Source organism: Salvia splendens, chromosome 2 (genome assembly GCF_004379255.2).
Source record: "Salvia splendens isolate huo1 chromosome 2, SspV2, whole genome shotgun sequence".
Taxonomy (NCBI): Eukaryota; Viridiplantae; Streptophyta; class Magnoliopsida; order Lamiales; family Lamiaceae; genus Salvia; species Salvia splendens.
In genome coordinates, this window is record NC_056033.1 from 4,913,306 (window position 1) to 4,936,614 (window position 23,309).

Genomic DNA, 23,309 nt, shown 5'->3' on the forward strand with positions numbered 1-23,309 from the left:
GATGACTTGATCAAGCTAATCTCTTTCTCATGCATCGATGGCTTGATCAAGCCAATCTTCTTCTCATGCATCTCTTCGATCTTGAGACTTCTAACCATTTCTAATATGGTATCAGAGCGGGCCCAAGTCGATGATGGTTTTCTCTTTATCTCTTATCTACCTCACGAGTGGAAGACCGATGTCCTTTCCGGCCCACACGTGAGGGGGCGTGTTAAATTCTCTAAAAATTCTGTCTCACATCGACTTGGTGAAGATCTCATCTAATCTATATAAGTGTGGATAACCCTCCCCCTTATAAGGCCTTTTAAGGGGTGAGTGACCCATTTCTAATAGCTCTAATAATAAGAACATAAATTAAGTACTCCTAATACTTAAGAACATAAATTAAGTACTCCTAATACTTATAAGTAGTATTAGGCATACATCAAACACCATATGAATGTCCGAATCACTAAATTATAAAGTCATTCAAGGGTTATTTCATAATCAACATTTTTTCTTTTCTTTTTTATGTTCGATTTTTATTTGATTTATCATTTATGTAAACGAATTTGACTTGATTGGTTTTTTTATTTACTGTATCACTTATTTACTCTTAACATATTCATCATCGATCAATTAAATGTTTAATTACATATACCTGTATTTCTTAGTGGCTAGTCTAGTTTACTACACTTGTTTGATTTTAATGAAAAATAGTGTAGAAATTGTTAGTTTGAAACAATTAATAATGTGTATTGTTTGACGTCTTATATTTTCATAATCAATCACTATATCACAAATTAGATTCATACGTATAACATTATATAACTTTCATTTTCATAATTCTAGTTTCTATCTATAGTCATATTTGTATTACCAAATTAATTATATATGTTGCTCCTATTATATCACTAAGAGCATCCATAGTGGGCTGGACGATAGTCCGCCCGATACATCGGACGTGATATCGTCCGCCACTGTAGCTATGCAGACGATGCCCGATGCATCGTCCGCGGACGATAGGCTATGGAACACGTATCGGACGGACGATAGCACGCCCAATGCAATGCGTTTTCTTTTTTTTTTTAATTTTCTTAATCTAATAATACCTCACATTTTCATTCCATTAAACTTATACCCTTAATTAATTAATTAATACTAATGGAAACGGTGTACGTGTATTTTTTAGATATATCTCATGGAATCCAGTCGCACGAAATTCGAATAAAATTCATAAATATTGACCTTTACGACGCCGAAAAATCTCACCTCTGCACCAAGTATTTGGAACGACGGTTAATTTTCAATTTTCAGTTTCCATATCGGTATCGCATTCGCTTAAAAGAATTGATTGAACCCCTAAGAAATTGAATTAAAAGCGTTACCTTTTTTCTTTATCAGCCGCCCCAATTGCAAAAACCCCAAGCTATGATCTTTCACTGATCACCAATTTCTTCAGTCGAATTGCAATGGGGGTTGGAGGGCATTTCTGGGATTTGCTCAAACCCTACGCCCGATTCGAAGGCTTTGATTTCCTGAGAAACAAACGCGTTGCAGTGGACTTGTCGTACTGGATTGTGCAGCAGGAGACTGCCATTAAAGGCTACACTAGAAACCCCCATATTCGCACAACCTTTTTCCGAACCGTCAATCTTTTCTCCAAGGTACAAGTCTTGTTGTACAACAATCTTGTGCATGGACCTCTTTTGGTTATCTTTATTGTCTCGATTTTTGGTAGGAGGGATACTGAACTAAAGTAGTTTGTAAATTTGGAAGTTCTTAATCTAGGCGATGGGAATATTGCTTTATTAATTTTTAATTCGATTGGATATGATTTTTGTATGTGTGTTTCTGATATTGAAATGGTTGTAATGTCATAGCATTGGTTGATTGTTACAGTTTGGAGCCTACCCGGTCTTTGTACTCGATGGGACTCCGTCCCCGTTAAAATCTCAGGCAAGGATAATGCGGTACTTCCGATCATCTGGTACGGACTTGTCAAGTTTGCCAGAAACAGAGAAAGGTGTATCAGTTGAAAGGAATCGAGCCTTTCTGAAATGTATTGAAGAATGTGTGGTGAGTTGCGTACTCAAACTGCTGTGATGTGTGGATATGGATTCGCATAGATCTGCTTCGTGATTGTCTTTGCTGGTTATGGTTTTTCTGAATGGATGACTGTCATTCATTCTAACTCATTATGTTTAGATTTTTTAGTTTCATTTTCCTGCTTTCTCAGTGTACTCAATGTGGTCAAAATGATACAAGAACAAAAATATTTTAGGAGTAAATGTTACTATGTCACTGTCTTCATTGAAATTGAACAATCATGTTTTGACTTACTAAATGTGCCTGATTAGATAATCTACATGCACATTACATTTTTGGCATTGCTCAGAGCCTTGTACTTGTTTATTTTGGAACAGTTTCTTTCTGTTTGGGCAACTTGACACCTTGAAATGAATTTAGATGTGTTTAATATAGCTCATAACTTTAATGTTCTTAGGGTAATTCTGGAGCTATCTGATAATTCCTTTGTGTTTTGGTAGGAATTGCTCGAACTCCTTGGAATGCCTATATTGAAAGCCAAAGGAGAAGCTGAAGCTCTCTGTGCTCAGTTAAATAGAGAAGGACATGTCGATGCTTGTATTACTGCTGACAGTGATGCATTTCTATATGGTTCCCAGTGTGTGGTAAAGCGAATCCAGCGAAACTCGAAAGTAAGTTTCTCTTACTCAGTTACTTTTGGTTTGTATCTAAGATGAACTACTATTACCTACTCTCTTTTGTTGATAAAGTGAATTACACATGATTACATGAAATATATTATGTACATCTAGTGGAGAGTGTTGATCATTTGTATTGAACTTTCTTTTCTACTAGTACTAAATTTGAGAGCCACCACATATGGTGCTTATAGAACCACAAGATGGTCTTGTATATGTCCTATAGTTGATATCTTTCTTTCGCGAATAAAATGTTCTTTTCAGTTCTAGACAGCCTAAGCTCCAAATGTGCCTCAACCTTATGATTTTCTTGGAATGAAACCCCCTGCCAGCAGCGATGTTATAATATATTTCGGCTGACTAAGATAATAAATTAATAATGTTTGAATGGTCCCCTCCAAAATGACTCCCATTAAGCACTACTTATTCATTTTATGGCCGAGGTTTTCTTGACTCCGTTCTGTTAAACTAATATTTTATCTTGCTGTAATTATTGGTATTTCAGTGTCTATATGATCTACAGTTAATGTAGCTTTCATATCTTGGACAGGAGCCATTTGAGTGCTACCATATATCTGATATTGAGACAGGTCTTGGTCTAAGGAGAAATCACTTGATAGCTATTTCTTTGATGGTTGGAAGCGATCATGATTTAAATGGTATAAATGGAATTGGGCTTGAAACTGCAGTTCGCTTTGTCAAAAATTTTAGTGAAGATGAAATATTGAACAGGTTTGTGTTTCTCATGCTTGTCCCTTTTTAATTATCTACAAATCATTCAAAACATCACTCTTTTAATACTGCTGTTTGATTATATATTGCATGTTACTCAGGCTGCATGACGTAGCCAGAGGAGAACCACTGGTGATCCAGGGAGACAATAGTGCTGAAGATGAATCTGCAAGCTGTTCGAACGATAAATCCTTGAAGCTAAGAATACCTCACTGTTCTCACTGTGGCCATCCAGGAAATAAAAAAGCCCATCTCAAGTTTTCTTGTGAACATTGCAACTCAACTGCTGGCCAGAGTTGTTCTCACAAACCAGCCGGATTCAAATGTTTGTGCACTTCATGTTACTTGGTACAGAATTAGTCCTTCACTCATTCGTATTTCTTCTTCTGAATTTGAATTTTAGTTTCCTGTTCGCATCGTCTTAATCTTAGTGTGCTATCTGATTTCAGGACAGAGAAGAAAAAGCTAAGCAGAAAGACGCCTCCTGGAAACTTTCAGTTTGCCGAAAGATTGCATCACAGGAAAATTTTCCAAATGATGAAATTTTACAGATGTACCTGAGCAACCATAATGGAATTGGTACGTTGGCTAGAACTTATCATATGTCAATACGTTTTGCATGAATACAAAAAAACATGCTGATCGAGGAAATGGTAGAAGGATGGATGTTGATGTTTTAGGAATTAGATGAAGAGCTCATCTGTTGCTACTGTTTCTAACTTTCTGTTCTCTGGCAGTTTCATGTTAACGATTCTTTAATATTTTTTGTTTGGCTTTGTGACAGACGATAGGCCACATTTACGATGGGAAAGTCCCAACACGGAAATGCTGGTTGATTACCTTGCTTATCAGCAACGCTGGGAACCATCTTATATTAGGCAAAGAATACTACCGATGTTATCAACATTATATTTACGAGATATGGCCTCAGCCCCAACCAGTGACTTACTATATGGATCGTACAAGTTTGATAGCATTCAGAGTGTTAAGACAAGATACGGACATCAATCCTATGTTGTTAAATGGAAGAAGGCTGCTGCCAGTTTGAGGGATGCTGGCAATCCAATTCCTCAAGAATCTGATTTACCGTTGGTAGTAGACCTTGATGAACCTTTTGATCTGAGTGAAGATACGGATGCTCCTTATATTCATATTGAAAACGGAGGTTGTTTTTTGTCGACTGATGAAGATATGGAGCTTGTACAGAAGGCTTTTCCAGAGGAAGCCAACCAGTTTTTAAAGGAAAAGGTGAGATATTTCACTCTCTATTTGAAAGTAGTAGTTTCTTTTTTTGAATAAACTTTCCTGCATGCTGACAATAACCATGTTGTACATTACAGGAACTGAAAGAAGTGAAGTCGAAAAGAAAGAAATCAAACTCGGCCACTGAAGCAACACATGAAAAAACAGAATCATCCACATCCAGCGGAGTGCAGCTAAGCATTAAAGAGTTTTATCGTTCCTCCAAACTGCGTAACTCAAGCAAGCCTGAGGAGGATTCCGAGAAGGGATCTGGTTCCTCCAACGACAAAAGGAGAGATCCAAGTCCAAGATTTTCCAAGTCCGCCAGACGGCGCCTTCTATTTGATTAATTCCGCCACCATCTCGTGACACTTTGCTTCTGTAAATTAACCTGCATTAGTCTAACATAAGGTTTCGGTTTTCCTGTTTTGGCCTTGTTGATATTGATACTCTTTTCAAGTGTAAATAGCTCTTCATGGTAGCAATGTCTCTCTCTCATGTGATTTGATTTTAATGCTACAGAAAGCAATCAAAATGGCGTGAACAAACATAATTACTCCTGTTTAATGCAGAATACTTGTGTTTTACATGCCTCTGATACCTGAGGCCTTGTTTGGCTATGTATATAAATCTCATGCTCATTTCCACCATCTGCCATCTCTTCTTGCATTTAGTTGGTTTTGTGTGAATAAAGCACTAGAATTGTTTGCCATTACTGTTTTGTTAGTTGATTAGGATCTGACATGCAGATATCACCTGTTTCTGATGCTGCCGTTGTTGAAACGAACAAGGCTTCTTCCTCCGATTGAGGATACAGCGATCGTGAACCAGAAACAGAAGGATGTGGGGTTATGCGAGGAGAGAGGTGAAGACAGCAACGACAATCACCGTAAAGTGAAGCCAGAAGTTCTTGGATGCCATTGAAATATTGGGAAATGACAGTAAGATCACAAGTCATTTTATGCAGTTCTTGACAATTTGATTATGTAGTTTTTTTCCATTATTTTAGCAACAGTTTCGTCTTGTTTTGCAGATGCGGTTCCCAAGAAAATAGTCGAAGTTCTGGGCGTTCCTGGGCTTACCAGGGAGAACGTTGCTAGCCATTTACAGGTTCGTTTTTAGTCCACATTTGAGATGATGTGGATTCAAATTCATCTTTTTTTTTTGGGTTGAATTCACAACTGAAATCAGCATGCGTTTGCAAAGAAATCGAATCATACTATGCACATGCTATGAGATCTTCAAATTTAATGCTGGCAATGTGAGTTTTGAAATCATTAATGAAGAATCATGTCATCAAAATAATGAGCATGTCTCATGAAATTCACTCTCCTCTCATCATCTGATTCTTCATTCAAGAAAGCTAGTTGATCTCGTTGCAGAAATATCGCTGCTACATGAGACAGATGGGAAACAATTCAGACTCACTTCGTTGCTGGAGCACGAGGACCGGCTTCAGAGGTTTAGGCGTCCTAACACCACCTCTGATGAGTGACATGACGCAACACAGAGAGAAACATTGTTCATCTCCTGTTAGTGCATGGTGTGAGCTAATTGAACAAGTTATAAAAGCTCAGGGACCTGCATGCAATTAACTATGTGGAGTTAGTTAAAACGGTTGGGATGAGAAGTGAAGCTTGTGTGTGAGTCGAGCCATCTACCGTGGAGCTGGGAGAGTATATATACAAGATCCTAGCATAACATAGTTAGTTAAAAAAAGTTACAACAACACACTATCTTTGTGAGATCATCTTCCACATTAGAGAGTTCCGAGAGTTAGGATTTTCTCAATTGGAGTGGAGTGATTTGAGTGTGATCATTGATTGTAATTCTTTGTATTTCTCTTCTTGTTGTTAAGTGAATATAGTAGATCGTCTTCTCCGTGGATGTAGGTCATTTTACGGCCGAACCACGTAAACTCCGATGTGTTCTTCGTTCTCGTTTATCGCTTACTCGTAGTTCTTCAATACTCGATCTACCGTGATCACAAATTGGCGCCGTTTGTGGGAATGCGATTGCGATGGCAACTGCAAAGTTTGATTTGGAGAAGTTCACCGGGAAGAATGATTTCGATCTCTAGAAACTCAAGATGAGAGTCGTGATGATGCAGCATGGGCTATGGGAGATCTTGAGAGCACCAAGGGTGGTGCGGATGAAAAGGCGTCCGCGCATGATGGTGCGGGTGAAAAAACAGCCGTTCATAGTCAGGATCTTCAAGATAAAGCCTACAACACTCTGATCCTGAGCCTCGGAGATAGGGTGCTGCGTGAAGTCTCCAAAGAGGAGACAGCTGCGGATGTTTGGGCCAAGCTTGAGTCACTTTACATGACCAATTCTTTGGCAAATCGCCTCCATTTGAAGCAGGAGCTGTTTAACTTCAAGATCTCTGAAAGTAAAGGCGTTCTTGAGCAATTGGAAGATTTTGGGAAGTGTGTAGATGATCTGGAAATGATCGATGAAAAGATCAAAGATGAGGATAAGGCTCTGATGTTGTTGAATTCTCTGCCAAGCTGTTATGAGCAATTCAAAGATACCATACTCTTGAGTAGAGATTCGAAGATAACATATGAGGAAGTGTATTCTGCCTTGAAGTTGAAGGAGGTGCAGAAATCTAACTCAAAATCCATTGATGCAGTAGCTGAATCTCTGCACATCAAAGCAGATGGCAAGAAATCTTCAAAGAAGAAATGGCAGAAAAAATCTTGGAAGGATAAGTCATCTGAGGGGAAGGAAACTAGATCATGCTATCACTGCAAGAAGCCAGGACATATCAAGAAAGATTGCTACGCTTTGAAAAGAAAGCTGGCTGAAGATCAGAGAGTTCAGGATACAGCTGATAGAGCAGGTTGAAGTTGCTCAAGTGATGAACATCACTGACAGGCACATTTCAAATTCTTGGGTAATGGATTCAGGCTGCAGTTTTCATATGACTTCGCATAAGGATTGGATCATGGAAATTGAGAAGTCTGAGGGGTCAGTACATCTTGGGAATGATCATGTATGCAAAGTCAGAGGAAATGGAAAGGTAAAGTTCCTGATGGAAGATAGATCTTTCAAGATTCTCACTGATGTAAGGTCATTCCAGAGATAAAAAGGAATTTAATCTCTCTGGGGTTGTTGGAGAAAAGGGTTTTGAATTTAGTTCCAAGAATGGCATCATGCAGGTCGGGAAGGAAGGACAGATTATGATGAAGGCTCAGAGGTATAATAACCTCTACTATCTCCAGGCCAAGGCAGTGTGCAGTGAGGTTAATCTCACTGAGAAGCTTGATTTTTCTATATGGCACAGAAGATTGGGCCATGTTGGTGTATCTGGGCTCAAAGAGTTGGTGAAATCTGGAGTTATACTGACAGGGCCAGAGCTAGATGAGGAGCAAATCTCTAAATGTGAGCAATGCATATTGGGAAAGAGCAAGAAGCTCAGTTATCAGAAAGGGAAGCACACATCAGAGTCCCCTCTAGAGTATGCACACAGTGATATCTGGGGTCCTGCACAAACTCAGAGCATAGGAGGGGGCAGGTACTTCTTGACTGTTGTAGATGACTTCTCAAGAAAGGTATGGCTCTATGTTATGAAGGAGAAATCTGATGCTTTTGTGAAGTTCAAAGAATGGTGTCAGGAAGTTGAGGATGAGAAGGGAAGGTCACTCAAATGTCTTAGAACCGATAATGGATTGGAGTTTCTCTCAATTCAGTTTGATGAGTTTTGTAAATCAAAGGGGATCAAGAGACACCGGACCGTTCCAAATAATCCACATCAAAATGGTGTGGCTGAAAGAGTAAATAGAACCTTGCTTGAGAGGGTAAGGTGTATGCTTCTTGGTTCTGGAATGCCCAAGACTTTCTGGGGAGAGGCTGCTGCTACTGCTGCTACCCTCATTAATAAATGCCCTTCATCAGCCATAGGTTTCAACACACCAGATGCTATGTGGTATGGCTCATCCGGTGATTACAACAAGTTGAGAGTGTTTGGATCAAGAGCTTATGCACATTTGAGACAAGGGAAATTGGAGCCCAGAGCCATTAAATGTGTCATGCTTGGATACCAAAAGGGAGTGAAGGGCTACCGGTTATGGTGCACTGAGCCAGGGAGAAATAAGGTTGTGATCAGCAGAGATGTCATTTTTAAAGAAGATGAGATGCCATTCTTAAGTAAGAAACCAGAGAGTACTCAGTTTGAAGTGGAGCCACCTAGTACAGATGGAATTACTGATGAGAAATCATATGATGAGGGCAAATCAGACGGTGAGAGCAATTCACATCAAGGGACTGGAGAAACTCATGAGCATCAAGTCAGAATCCCAACACCAAAGCCTGATAGGCCAAGGAGATAGCACAAGCTTCCAGTAAGATTTGCAGATTATGATATGGTGTATTATGCACTGACTGTGGCAGAGAACATCGATTATCATGAGCCCTCCACTTACAAGGAGGCAGTGAGGACTCCAGAGAAGGATAAATGGCTTAGAGCAATGCAAGAAGATATTGACTCTTGTACAAGAACAAGACCTGGGTGTTGGTTCTCAGGCCAAAGAATCAGAAGCCAGTGGGTTCTAAGTGGGTCTTCAAGAAGAAGATAGAAGCATTTCAGAATGATAATGTGAGATATAAAGCACGTTTGGTTGCAAAGGGTTATACACAAAAGGAGGGAATCGACTACAATGAGGTATTCTCTCCCGTGGTCAAGCATAGCTCCATAAGACTTCTATTGGTTGTTATTGTGCAAAGGGATTGGGAATTACATCAGTTGGATGTCAAAACGGCATTCTTACATGGTGACTTAAAAGAAACTATATACATGGAGCAGCCCGAGGGGTTTGTCAAGAAGGGAGATGAAGGAAAAGTATGCTTCCTCAGAAAAAGTGTGTATGGTCTCAAGCAGAGTTCCAGACAGTGGTATCTGAAGTTCGATGAGTATATGCTGAGAATTGGTTTTGAGAAGTCCAGGTATGATGATTGTGTTTATATCAGAAAGGTGGATGGAGAGGTGTCAGCTTATTTGCTGCTCTACGTTGATGACATGTTAGTAGCAGCTCCCAATTTAGTTGAGATAAAGAGGGTTAAAGGCCAGTTGCAAGAGGAATTCGATATGAAGGATCTTGGCAATGCCAAGAAGATTCTGGGCATGAACATGATTAGAGACAGAGGCAGAGGTGAGCTGAGGCTAACACAGAATGACTACCTGGATAAGATGCAGGACTCAAAACCAGTCACACTCCCTATGGCACAGCAGTTCAGGCTCAGCAAGGAGCAATGTCCAACCACTGATGCACAGAGAAAGGAAATGGACAAGATCCCTTATGCTAGCATTATTGGAAGTATAATGTACACCATGGTTTGTACCAGACCTGATGTTGCCCATGCCATGAGTGTAGTGAGTAGATTCATGGCTGATCCTGGGATAGAGCACTGGCATGCCCTTAAATGGTTGATGAGGTACCTAAAGGGAACAACTGATTATGCTATAGTGTTCAGAAGAAACAAGAGTTAAGGTGGAGATCAGTTGATTGGTTTCTCAGACTCAGATTATGCAGTGAGCTATGACACCCGAAAGTTACAATCTGGCTATGTGTTCACTCTAAATGGTGCTGCTGTGAGTTGGATGTCTTGTCTCCAATCAGTAGTGGCTCTCTCTACTACAGAAGCGGAGTATATAGCTCTTGCTGAGGCAGTGAAGGAATCATTTTGGCTGAAGGGGATCCTTGGAGACTTTGGGGTTAAGCAAGATTCTGTGGAGATAAAATGTGACTCTGCAAGTGCAATCTGCCTGACTAAGCACCAGACTTTTCATGAAAGGAGCAAGCATGTGGATGTGAGGCTTCATTTCATACGTGATGAGGTAAATAAGGGAGCAGTTAGGCTGACAAAGGTGTCAACGGATGATAATGCTTCAGACATGCTAACAAAGGTAATCCTCAGCACCAAGTTGAGATATTGCTTGGAGCTGATCGGATTGGAGCAGAACTAGAAGAAGGGAGGAGAGGAGGCGATCAGAACTTGTTCACTAGTCACAAGGTGGAGATTTGTTAGTGCATGGTGTGAGATAATTGAACAAGTTGTAAAAGCTCAGGGACCTGCATGCAATTAACTATGTGGAGTTAGTTAAAACGGTTGGGATGAGAAGTGAAGCTTGTGTGTGAGCCGAGCCATCTACCGTGGAGCTGGGAGAGTATATATACAAGATCCTAGCATAGCAAAGTTAATTAAAAAAAGTTACAACAACACACTATCTTTGTGAGATCATCTTCCACATTAGATAGTTCCGAGAGTTAGGATTTTCTCAATTGGAGTGGAGTGATTTGAGTGTGATCATTGATTGTAATTCTTTGTATTTCTCTTCTTGTTGTTAAGTGAATATAGTAGATCGTCTCCTCCGTGGATGTAGGTCATTTTACGGCCGAACCACGTAAACTCCGGTGTGTTCTTCGTTCTCGTTTATCGCTTACTCGTAGTTCTTCAATACTCGATCTACCGTGATCACATCTCCTGACAACTCCAACACCAACACCTGACAACGCAGAGGTTTTGATGTATCTAAAACGAGACTGTTCTTTAATCATGGATGTGAACTTTCGAACTTTCTATACAAGATGATGCTCGGAAGTCAATCTTGATTTTATAAATTCCAAAAGGAGCTAAATGCTTAAAAATTATTTCAAGTTTATGATAATATGCTGATCCGAATATCAAAGTTGCAAAGTTAATTGCGATTGCATAATTTGATAGTACAATAGAAGTTCATTTCATCTGACAATAGAAGTATCATTTCACTTTATAATAAATAGTATGTAAACCTCACATTTGACTAATTCATTCAATTCATATTTCATTATAAAATTGAGGTTACATCCGTCCACAAAAAATAATCTTGCGGAAAACACATATTCATGCACAATTGATAAAGAAGAAAGATACTAACAAAAAATGATTGAAAATGTTGCTGCAGTGTTACTTATAAATGAGAAACACATTAGAGAGAGAAACTTACCATCAATAGATATAGACTAATTTTGGTTGACGACTTGGCGGGCCAAAGTGGGACCCAAGTTCCACTATTTTTTCGACTCATATTTTTAAAATCTAAGAAAAAATCAAACTCATAACCGCTAACCAAAGGAGTACTGTTATTTAAGCTATATCTCTAATCAATTTATATAGAATCTAATTGTATATTATGATTATGAAAAGGGTTAACTGCCTTATAAATCATGATATATGATCAAATTTTGACTTATCCCGAAGTTTCAAATTTTTTTTTATACATTTTACTATATTTATTAAGGCTCAAAACAACGTTGTTTAGTCGTTCACGCCATCACATTAACACACATATATGTCACTATATATCGGCATACCAAAATTTTGCAACAATGTAGCATCGAATTTGCTCGGAAAAAACATCGTGGGACAAATGAGAAATTTTGAAACTTCATGATTTGCTTGTAAAGTTTAATAGATGCGGGACAAATTAAAATATGACCAAATTTCAATGTTCAACTAACCCTAAGTTGATATAGAGTGATTATAAGCCTCAGTGAATCACAAAGATCAACCTAAATACACCAATACCTATTTGTCATTGATACTACTACTACTACTACCTCATTATGTTCAGATTTTTAGTACTCCTTTCTAGTGTAAATAGCTCTTCATGGTAGCAATGTCTCTCACGCTCACTATTTCCTTTGGAAGGAAGGAATATAATAGGAGTATCTATGTCGTGATGTGATTTTAATACTACACAAAGCAATCAAAATGGCGTGAATTCATCTAATTACTCTTCATATGCAATGTGCTAATTCTACATTTAATGCAGAATCCTTGTATTTAAATGCCTCTGATATCCTACACCTTTTTTTTGGCTATGTATCTAAATTTCATGCCCATTTTCTCCATTTCCTATTTCTTCTTTCATTTACTTGCTTTTTATATGCACTACAAAATTTTGTCATTACCGTTTTGTTAGTTGATTAGTTTCTCACATTTAAAACATTCAAGTGAATTTGTTTTTTATCATTACTATGAAGTTTTTCTGTTAGTTATCTTCAATGTATCTACATGAATTCGTAGAAGACAAAAGCCTTGTAAGTCATCTAATAATCCCTCTTACTTCCTTTCCTTTTTTACGAAGCTAGACATCGTCTTCCGCCCTACTAGTCTAGGAGATGATGGTGTTGTTTTTACAGTTTCCTGAGATGAATGCCAACAAAGCTATCTCTATGGGGATTCTTGTGGTCAATGATGGCATAGCATGCGGAGAAAAAGTGGCGGAGGTGCTTCGACACTGCAACCATGAAGGTACGAATGGACTTTTTAGCTTCGTTGGTTTGAGTTTGTTGCAGAGTTATTTGTCTGAGTCGACGTCTCTTGTTTTTCTTCTCAGTTTTGCATACTGGAACTGTTTACGACGCTCTACATTCGATATGGGAGAACAAGGACAGGCTTGATCTTGTTATTACAAATGTGCACAAGTTGGCATCAGAAGGCGAAGCAATCATCCGAAATATCTACAAAAGGCTGAAATTGAAGGTTTTTTGTAAGTAAAAGCTTGTCATGGTATGCTTGTGTATTACTGATCTATGTGAACTTGATCAGCATCAGCTCGTTGTTACTTGCAGTGATATGTACGGATAAGAGGGCCGAGCCCAAAGACGAGCCGCTTAGTTTCTCTGCTTATTTTTTGACTGGCTTGAGCTTAAATGGTTTGAGTAATTTTTTGGTGAATCCAAAAGGAGTCAAGGAAGAGAATATGGGGACAGCAGCTAATCAGCAAGAAAATGTTGAAACAAACAAGGCTTCTTCCTCGAGTAAGGATGCAACGCGCTTGAACCAGAAACGGAAGGCTGTGGAGCTGTACGAGGAGAGATGTGACAACAACAACGGCGATCGCAATAAAGGGAAGAAGCAAAGGGTTACTTGGACAAAGGAAATGCATCAGAAGTTTGTGGATGCCATTGTTAGATTGGGAAATGACAGTAAGATCACAATATCATTTTATGCACTTGTTGACAATCTGATTATGTAGTTTTTTTCCATTGTTTCAGCAACACTTTCATCTTGTTTTCGCAGAGGCTGTTCCCAAGAAAATAGTCGAAGTTATGGGCGTTCCGTGGCTTACCAGGGAGAACGTTGCCAGCCATTTACAGGTTCGTTTTCACAACTGAAATCAGCATGCGTTTGCAAAGAAATCGAATCATACTATTCTTCGTATTTAATGCTGGAAATGTGTGTTTTGAAATCACTAATGAAGAATCATCTCATCAAAATAATGAGCATGTCTCATGAAATTCATTTCTCATCATTTGATTCTTCACCGGTTGCAGAAATATCGTTGCTACACGAAACAGGAAAATATCTCGGGCTCACCTCCTTGCACTAGTACAAGGGCTGGCCTCAGAGAGTTAGGTGTTCTAACATCACCTCTGAGTAACGATCTCTTCTTCAACCCCATATCAGATACGCAGTTGTGGGCAAGAATCAGAGGCTCATATCTCAGTGATGTGAGAAACATGATGCACGTCAGAGCAAAATATGGCTCATCTTATGACAACTCCGGCAACAGTGAATTTGTGGGATACAGATTAATTGGTAACCAAATAGATTATGGCTCCACCAACAAGATCAACAAAGTTCCAGATTTTTCTACTACAGGGAGATCACAAGATCAATCCACGAGCTACGTTCAACAGCACCGCTTTATGGATCCGAACACTGTTCAATCAGCTAGCTACATTCTGCAGCAATCTTCTCTGTTAGGGAGTTCTTCATCAAGAACTCATGGCCAAGAAGCAGAATTGCTCTCCTCGTACGCCCCAAAAATCGAGAGCCAGCTCCAAGGCCCTCCAACTCAACAAACAGGAGAATGCAGCAACTCTTTGCTGGACCAGCAGCAGCCTTGGGATACCTCTGCGAACGCTGCTCCCTTCCACAATCCATCGACAGTGCTTCCTTCCGATAAAGATTTTGCGTTGCTGCCAGTGGAGGCAGGTTTCTCCGAACAAACTTCGGGGGGATACCTTGATGATATATTGCAGCAGAATTGTTCTTCTCCTGCTCCTCCACCAGCATCACCACCACTAGCGGTGGAAGATATTTTTGAGCAAGGTGGAAATTATGACTATCTGTTTAATGGAATAGGAAACACATACGACCAGTTTGATATACAAGAATTTGATGAGACCCTTTTTAGTCAAGATGATTAGCCATCATCTATATATGTACACATACATCAACGTTGTAAATTACTATTAGCAACTTTTCCTTTTATATACACGATGTAATCACAATTCACACATTGTAATCATTAACTGTCTCATATAGTTTGAGTCATTTTCTCTATAGTAAAAAAAATAATCTCTCACTTTATCGCGTATGTTAGTACTTTACTTTCTCTAAAGAAATTTCTTAACTTTTGTACTACTATTTAAAAGATAGACCCAAGTATTTGGAAAATACGATGGCCAAGTAATTTAAAATGATACTATATGTAGACTGTAATTTTACAATTCACTATATTCTTAAATTCTTAATAAAGCACGAATAATTTATAATTTCAAATGATATTTATCTTTATTGAATTTTGATTGTAACAAATGTTGATGGTAGCAATGAACAGTCTCCTGCTGCATCCGGTCCGGCCAATCCTTTCCTTCCACAAAACCAGAGATTCAGCTCTACCACCGTCGCACGATATCCTGGCCGCCGGCAACCTCGACGACGCACCGCCACGTCTACGAGGAAACAGCTCAAGCACAACCTCCAAAAGGAAACAAGACGACTACCACTCCACCCTTAAAGCCCTCAACTCCAAAGGCCGTTTTCCAAGAAAATCTCTTGGCCAGGTAAATTATCCTCAAAATTGAAAACAATAAAGATCACTTTTTTACTTTGTAAATCATTGGTTTATCTCTTTTGTCTTTCATTTCAGCATTACATGGTAAATGGGTCGGTCAATGAGGAGCTTGTGGCGGCTGCCAATGTGAAAGAAGGTGACTTTGTGTTAGAAATTGGGCCAGGAACTGGTTCCTTGACTAATGCGCTACTCGAAGCTGGTGCAACTGTTCTTGCTATCGAAAAGGTTGTTTTTTTTTGTATTATTTGGGTTGTTTTGTTGTTAGGTTTTCATTATGTCACTGGGTTATTATCCAAGGCTACAACCTGAGCTCGGTGAAGGACTTTTTTCTTGCCAAGATTTAAACTTTATGTGTTTCTTGGATTGGGCTCTGTTAATTTTTCATCCAAAAGCCATTACTCTGATGTATGCTTTAGGTAGTCATACTGACTTAAGAGACAGGAGATGAGACTGGTGTTGTACAAAAATGACCAGTGCTTAAATTAGAGAGATTTGGATTACCTGATGTAGTTGGGGATCCCTACACTCTGTAGGATGTAGTTGAAGAAGATGACTCAAATCTAACTACGAAACCTTGTCGAGTCTAGTATTTTTATGTTACTTCATGGAGTACTATTAAAAAAACTTCTGAATTTATATTTGTAAATTATAAGATTGTGAGCTAGTGCTGGAGTCCTATGATAGTACTGTGTTACTGATGTCTAAATCGGAAATACGAAGCAGAGCTAAGATGAAAAGCCTAAGGTGTGTTAAAGACCACTTTCCTTATATGCAGATTGCTTCTGTTATCTCAAAATCATGTGAGATTGATAATGTTAGACCTGCTTCTGGTCCTGGATCTTGAATTGGAAATTGGAATGCACAACTAGTATCTAACTAAGACTATGATGTTCAACTGCAAGGCCCTCTATTCTCGGTTTAGGATTCTTGATATTACGGTTTCATTTCTCAGGATCCTTATATGGCATCACTGGTGAGGGAACGCTTCAATGGACTACAATATGTGAAGGTACTACGCCCTCTGTTAGATTCTCGCAAGCCTATTTCAATGCAAAAAATCTGGTTATCGCTCATGAGAGCAGACTTGTATGTTGATCCAGCTCGTGTTATGAGAAGCTACAAGGGGTTGTACCGTGCATTGGTACCGGCGTTTCATCGTTAATGACAGAAAGCCCCAAATCTGATTGAAGCAACTTGTTTTCTTTTTCTGGAATCTGTTCACGTATATACTGGTCTTGAGACACTGCTAAAATGGGCTCGTTTTCTTTATTGCAACGTGTAGGTTATCGAAGAGGATTTTACACGGTCTCATATTCGATCTCATGTGTCCTCGTTTTTGTCAGCTAAAGGTCCACCAGAAGGAAATTCATTTACTGCAAAGGTTTGGAGGTTCTTTTTTAACTTCGTTGTATACTTTAGGTTCTATATAGCTTTACTTATAAGTACAATGTGAAGCTTTTTCGCCTGAAATTGTTCGGAGGCCAGTTTCAAAGGGACATCGTTTGATCGTTTCCCCCCTCTGCATTTCACACTGTAACAAGTTTATCATCTTCTACATCTTTGGAAGCTCTTTCTAAGAAGATTCTAGCATTGGCATTATAGCATCCTTGATCAATAATGTTTCACCTTTCGTGTCTAGGTGGTGGCGAACATACCTTTCAACATAAGCACTGATGTGGTGAAACAACTTCTTCCAATGGGAGACATCTTCTCTGAGGTGGTTCTTTTACTTCAGGTATGCACCACAAATTACGATATTGCCCCTCTTTGAACACGAGACGAGTGAGGTTTCGCTGGCCGTTTCTAGAAATCAAACAGTATACTTCACTGGCTATCATTCTGCGTTCTACTATCCCCGTAATCTTTTTCAGGACGAAGCAGCACAGCGCTTTGTGGATCCTTCGCTGAGATCATCCGAGCATCGGCCCATTAATGTTTTTGTGAACTTCTATTCGGGTAATACACAGTTCCAGATTAGTCTTGAAATTTATAACTCCTCTCTCATTGGAAATTTACTTGCCAGATCCTGAATACAAGCTCAAGGTACCAAGGTCAAATTTCTTCCCCCAGCCTAAGGTATGTTCTTCATCAATTCCCACTGCGAATCCATGCTTCAAAAACGTCACTCTGATGCTGCAATATGCTACTGTTAGGTCGATGCTGCTGTCGTTGCATTTAAACTGAAACAGCCCGCAGATTATCCCCACGTTTCTTCCCTCAAGAGCTTCTTCTCAATGGTAATGACTTACCTGCATTTTCAGATGATTCAAGAGTTCATTTGCTTCCATTAATGGTTATTGTTAGGTGAACTCTGCATTCAATGGAAAGCGTAAAATGCTGAGAAAATCTCTTCACCACATTTGCCCTTCACCTGATATTGAAGCTGCTCTCTGTGCCCTTAATCTTCCTCCCACTGTAAGCTCCCCCCATTTTCATCCATCACTAAAAGCTCTCTTTTTTCCTTTTTATAAACCTAATTACTGCTATTCACGTTTGCAGTCGAGACCCGAAGAGCTTACGTTAGACGATTTTGTGAAGCTTCACAACTTGATCGTGGATTCATAGATGATACGATAATAGAAGACGAAATTACAAGACTACTAATATGGTTTAGGCCTTAGGGAGTGGTCTACATATATTTAGAAACACAAATGTGTCCATTCTTCAATGTAAATAAAACCATAATTTCACCTCCAAATATCTACAGTGATTTTGGCTTTCACAACACGATTTACATAGTAAAATGCAAAAACAGAAATATCAAACCAAATCCGCTATTACAAGACTGTGTAATGTAACATCTCTTACTGCATTTACATAAGATACAACATTGAAAGCACAATGTCAGACCAACTAAGCTAAGCTCCCAACATCCTGAGATAGTCATCGATGATGCCCATAGCAGATGGCCGGTAGCCAGAGCCAAACAAGTTATAGTGATTCAGGTAGTGATACAATGTGTACAGATCCCTCCTCTCCTCCCACCCTGTCTGTTTTGGCATCACCTGAGACAACACAGACACATGAAATCAAGCCTATCTAACATGGCAACAACACATCTTGCAAGAAAACATGAGTGATGGTACCTCAAAGTAGGCATCATAGAACGATCCAACAAATCCAGCACACCACGACATCCCAAACTCCGCCTCATTGTGTCCATCTATAATAGCAAACGAAGGCAGCAGCCAGCAGCAAAGATTAGGGCAGTGCAACCTAACTTGAGAATGTCAGAGGTTCCAAGAGTAAGATTCCTCAGATTTTTTAGTTTTGTTCGGTTCATGTAGACTTACAGTAGCAAGCAGGGTCGAGTATGAGAGGTTCGCCAGTTTTGTCATAGCTTATATTCCCACTCCACAAATCTCCATGTAGAAGGCAAGGCTCAAGCACAGCACCATTGAAAAGAGGTGCCATGTTCTTGATGAGTCTTTGTCCTTCGCAAAGCATGAAAAATGAATCACAGTAAAACATTTCTTGTCAGTATGCTTAACTTTGGCACAAAAAAAAACCTTTTTCGTAGATTAAGGAGTCCCCAAACTGCTGTCGTGCGAGCTTCAATTGGTAGCCCAGCCGATGAACTCCATAGAACTCGATCCAGTCTGACGTCCACGTGTTTATCTGTGGAGTGCTGCACAGATCATACATACTACTGAGATATGTTGCATATGAAAAGGGAGTTGATGTGAATATGTGAAAGGAGACCTTCCAATTGTATTCTCAACGTCGAAACCAAAGCCTTTCGTAGACTCTCCTGCTTTATGCATCTCAGCAAGCTTCCTTCCTAGTGCAGCCTGATGTCTGGGAAAATGTCAAATGGAAGCAAATGGAGAAACAAGGAAGAAGATGAAGCCCTCACTTGATTAAACCGTGATGCACCAAATTCGATGAATTCCATGATGATGTACGAGCCGCCAGATGGTAGAGCTCCATACTAAATGGAGGTTAAAGAACAGCATATCTATATTAGCAAAAGCAAGAAGATATCAGATAACATTCCATTCCTTCCCTTCTACCTTAAACGGCTGAGGCACGCGTATAGTCCTCGTCTCGTACATGGCACTGAGGCCCAGAACCTCCCCCTCGAACATCGATGGCCCGATGCTCCTATATCAGATAACACAGTCAATCAATTCAGCAGAGATAAGATCATTAGTGTTGTGTTATACTTACACTACCTGTTTGTTTTGACAAAGAAGGACCCAACATCTGTGTCATAACGGTAAGCACGGTTGATGCAGCCGCCACCAACGGAACGAGTGCCGGTTATTGCGGTTGCTTTCCCTTCAGACAGAATCCATTCACGAATTGGATCCTCACTCATTGTCATTGATGCCACTGTTCAATTTCCATTTTTGTTACTACTAAGCATTCAATCGTAGAGCTATCAACAAAAGCAACTAGCACAAACACCCAATCTCAATTCTCCATTTCATCAGCAACCACAATTTTGAAAGAGGGCATGCAATGATGGAAAGGAATCAGTGAAATTCAATTGAAGAAACCCTTTGTTTTGTGGTGAAGAGCAACAGTGGTACTTACCGGGGGAGCGGAGACGAGGAAGCGGCGGAGAGAGAGAGGGAATGGCGGTGGAGAGAGAGAGAAGCCCCGCTGCTGCTGCCGCCATCTCTTTGTAGTTGTGTTGCAGCTTCACAATTTGTGTCGATAGTAGATAAAATTAATCGACTGATCTCAAAATTCTTGTCTCTTTTCTAAATTTCTAATCATAATTTCAGTAGTAAGTAATCATTTTTCTGTTGTAAACTGTGCGTTAAAAATTAAACAAAGGTGAAGATGGATTTTAAGGAGTATTTATCATATTTTAGGAACAGTATCCAAATATTGAAATATTAACCGATTATCTACATTTTCCACATCGGCTTGAATTTCTTTGCTTCAATGGGTTCGGTTTAATTTTTTAAGCTAAAATGAATTTGAATTAATTTTATTAAACTATTTTAAGCTAAAATAGGTTCGGTATATTTTATTCAAATATACCTAATCTAATGATAATTTTTTATTTTTAATATTATGTTTTTTGTTTGAATTTTCGGCTGGATTTATCATAAAATTTTGGATTTTAAGATTCATAACAGATCTATTTTCATCCATCGGTTGAGGAGGAGGCTTCAATTTTCTTTATATTTTAAGAGCATCCGCTTCGGTGTCTCGATGCGGGCTCGGTCTCGTCCCGGCGAGATGAGACCGCATCAAGAAACCGATGTGGATGCTCCGTCTCGTCGCGTAGCCCGGGGGGGTGGCGGGCTGTCTCGCCACGCGCCAGCACCACGTGGCGAGCTCTGGCGCGCGGCATGACGCCCACTCGCTGACACGCGAGTAGGCATCGTCATGCTGACGCAATAAATATTTTAAAAAAAATCAATTTTCCGAAAAAAAATTAAAATTTTAAAAAATTTTAACGGTAATTTTTTTTCTTTATTTTATTCTATAAATACTTCTATTAGCCTCTTTCATTTTACACACAAACACACTATCTTTCATCTTTTGTTCTTCTCATCACCATCATATCATCTCTCTTTCCTCTCCAATTCTTCTCACAAATTTAATTCATTCATGGATCCATTTGAGCAAATGCGTCGAATGATGGAAGAATCGCTAGAAGGATCTAATGGAGCAATTTGGGCAAAATTTGGCAACCGTTAGACGATCACCGCATCACTTTCCATGATTATGCGGATTTCAATAAATTGTAATATTAAGATTTCAATTATGTATTTTTCGTATTTTCGGATGTTGTAATTTTCGTGATTTTTAATGATTTTATGAATTATTAGTATTAATTTAATATTTCAATTAAATATAAATTGAATTTGTTGGAAATAAAAATAAAAAATGAAATCGAATGAATAGTTAAGGGATAAGATGGTTAAGAGATGGGGATGCATGTGCTGTCTCTTAATTAAGAGATGGGGTAAAAAGTGCAGTGAGACCCATGAATAGTTAAGGGATGAGACGGTATTGAGACAGAGACGTGGATGGTCTTACTGAGCCCAATACGATGGCTATGACTTGGGTTATTAATTCAAACAATGGAATATCATTATTTTAAAGATTATTTACTGTTCGAAAGGTGATTTTTGGGGATTTTGTACAATCGCATGTTCGAGTTATCGTGGGATAGATAAAAAAAAATCATGTTTATTATCTTTAAATTACGAAAATACAATTACAAAATGAAGTCCGCGCCTTATTGATACAACTAATTATATTGAGGTTGTATCAAATATTGAATTCCTCATTCTTCAGTTTTGCCTCCATACTATTCAAATTTCTATTTTACAAAATGCTGGAATTAGTCTAAATAAATTTTTATATTACGAAAGGCAAAATAAATAGGAGTAACTTTTATGTGGTGGTCTAATCTCTAACATGTCAATAAATACAAGAAATGGTGTTAAAAGGAAGAGAATTTGAGAATTTTGTTATTTTCCTCAATGACAAGAAACTATTCCAAATGCCCCTAATTATTTAGAGCAGTGCCCATCAATGTCATATCATATTAACTTATTAATTAATCTACAAATTTATGTACCCTTTAATCAGATAAGTACAGTAAACAACTTGACTAAGATATCTCAATTCTAAAACACTACTCATGTTTACCGTCTATAGATATTACAGAGATCTCCTCGTAATTAAATAACAACCTTTTTCTTTTGCCAATTTTACTATGATCTTCATTTAAAAATATAAAACTTTGTCCTTTTTTGTTACACTCACATAAATTTTACTATGGTTATTGAAATCCCTTATTAAATCTTGATTATTATGTATGGTAGAAAATCCAATCACATGTCATCAATGCAGGCTGCACAGTTCCAATATAAGCAGCTTGCTGCAAAGTACCAATAAGCAGCTTCAACTTATCACACTAGACTTTGTACTAATGGAGTACTATATTTTGGTAGTGTTTGGTTTGCTAGATAAAATAAAACTAAGTCTATGATTGAATTGTGAGATTATTTTAGTCATAGGAGATTAGCTATGACTAATTATCTCATGATTATCCATCTATGATTAAGTTGTTGGATTGAATCTTATGAACCAAACACATTACATATTTAATCTCGGAATACAATTTTGCAAACCGAACATCCCTTTGAAAATGATGATACTCCACATTTTATACAAAGAAATTATCTTAAATATGAAGAAAACTCGGGTTCGTCCCCACGTCTACCATGCTTACAAATTTATTTGGACTAGACATGATTTGATGTAGCTCCAGTAGACAATGACGAGCCCAGAAAATATAGCTCGTGGGGTCGGACCGAAATTTAATACTAATATATACTAATATTTAAATAATAATTATATAATATATATTAAATAATTAGTTTTATCATTTTTGTTGTCCTTATTATGTTTTTGTTACAATTGAATACAAAATTTATAAAACTTGAATTAAATCAATTAACTATGCTAGTTAACATTTTTAAAAATTTAAAATATTTATAGGATTTATCAAAGCTAAATTAGTTACACAAAATAAGCAAGCACATAGTATTAAATATATTAAGTACCAGTTTACAGCTTATAAAAACTAAAAAATAATGAAATAAAAATAATAAATATAAAAATATTCCTAGATTTTACTAAATCGCCGTCCCCACTCTTCTTCCAAGCAACTAGTTTATAGTTTTCTTCAAATTCAAAATTCATCAACGGAGCTTCCGATCCTCTTCACTATATTTTTGCAGTATCTTTAAATTCATTGTTCTTCTCTAAATTTCCTTCCTATTATAATCCACAACAATGGT

The 23,309-nt window shown here is 38.4% G+C and overlaps 4 protein-coding genes across 8 annotated transcripts; 3 read left to right on the forward strand and 1 right to left on the reverse strand.

Annotated features, from left to right (window-relative positions):
* The first annotated feature begins 1,233 nt into the window (after window positions 1–1,233).
* Window positions 1,234–6,597, forward strand: LOC121759826 (flap endonuclease GEN-like 1). Of its 2 annotated transcripts, XR_006041770.1 has the most exons (11): window positions 1,234–1,646; window positions 1,882–2,058; window positions 2,529–2,699; window positions 3,256–3,437; window positions 3,539–3,785; window positions 3,887–4,016; window positions 4,222–4,685; window positions 4,778–5,090; window positions 5,429–5,620; window positions 5,713–5,789; window positions 6,062–6,597. XR_006041770.1 is itself a non-coding variant. In XM_042155453.1 (8 exons), exons 1-8 carry the CDS (start codon window positions 1,452–1,454, stop codon window positions 5,027–5,029), a joined length of 1,818 nt encoding a protein of 605 aa, XP_042011387.1. In that variant the 5' UTR covers window positions 1,234–1,451; the 3' UTR covers window positions 5,030–5,266. The 2 variants fall into 2 exon arrangements, 1 of the variants encoding a protein (XP_042011387.1); XM_042155453.1 differs by lacking the exons at window positions 5,429–5,620; window positions 5,713–5,789; window positions 6,062–6,597 and having other exon boundaries at window positions 4,778–5,266.
* Window positions 6,598–10,281: 3,684 nt separating this feature from the next.
* On the forward strand, window positions 10,282–14,881 carry LOC121761254 (putative two-component response regulator ARR21). The gene is made up of 6 exons (XM_042156889.1): window positions 10,282–10,587; window positions 12,866–12,977; window positions 13,063–13,215; window positions 13,298–13,654; window positions 13,749–13,825; window positions 14,003–14,881. Exons 1-6 carry the CDS (start codon window positions 10,282–10,284, stop codon window positions 14,879–14,881), a joined length of 1,884 nt encoding a protein of 627 aa, XP_042012823.1.
* A 354-nt stretch (window positions 14,882–15,235) lies between these two features.
* LOC121784859 (ribosomal RNA small subunit methyltransferase, chloroplastic-like) lies at window positions 15,236–18,229 on the forward strand. The gene is made up of 10 exons (XM_042183117.1): window positions 15,236–15,520; window positions 15,607–15,756; window positions 16,484–16,540; window positions 16,814–16,912; window positions 17,171–17,266; window positions 17,403–17,487; window positions 17,555–17,607; window positions 17,685–17,768; window positions 17,836–17,946; window positions 18,031–18,229. The coding sequence occupies exons 1-10, from the start codon at window positions 15,272–15,274 to the stop codon at window positions 18,094–18,096; spliced, it is 1,050 nt and encodes a 349-aa protein (XP_042039051.1). The 5' UTR covers window positions 15,236–15,271; the 3' UTR covers window positions 18,097–18,229.
* Window positions 18,202–20,292, reverse strand: LOC121784867 (protein-ribulosamine 3-kinase, chloroplastic). Of its 4 annotated transcripts, none has more exons than XM_042183127.1 (9): window positions 20,071–20,292; window positions 19,707–19,866; window positions 19,545–19,635; window positions 19,388–19,462; window positions 19,234–19,322; window positions 19,041–19,159; window positions 18,825–18,965; window positions 18,618–18,751; window positions 18,202–18,536 (listed from the first exon to the last, which is right to left on the reverse strand). In XM_042183127.1, exons 1-9 carry the CDS (start codon window positions 20,153–20,155, stop codon window positions 18,390–18,392), a joined length of 1,041 nt encoding a protein of 346 aa, XP_042039061.1. In that variant the 5' UTR covers window positions 20,156–20,292; the 3' UTR covers window positions 18,202–18,389. The 4 variants fall into 4 exon arrangements, 3 of the variants coding, with proteins under 3 accessions (XP_042039061.1, XP_042039067.1, XP_042039075.1); XM_042183133.1 differs by having other exon boundaries at window positions 18,618–18,694; window positions 20,071–20,291; XM_042183141.1 differs by having other exon boundaries at window positions 19,234–19,329; window positions 20,071–20,230.
* Between the last annotated feature and the right edge of the window lie 3,017 nt (window positions 20,293–23,309).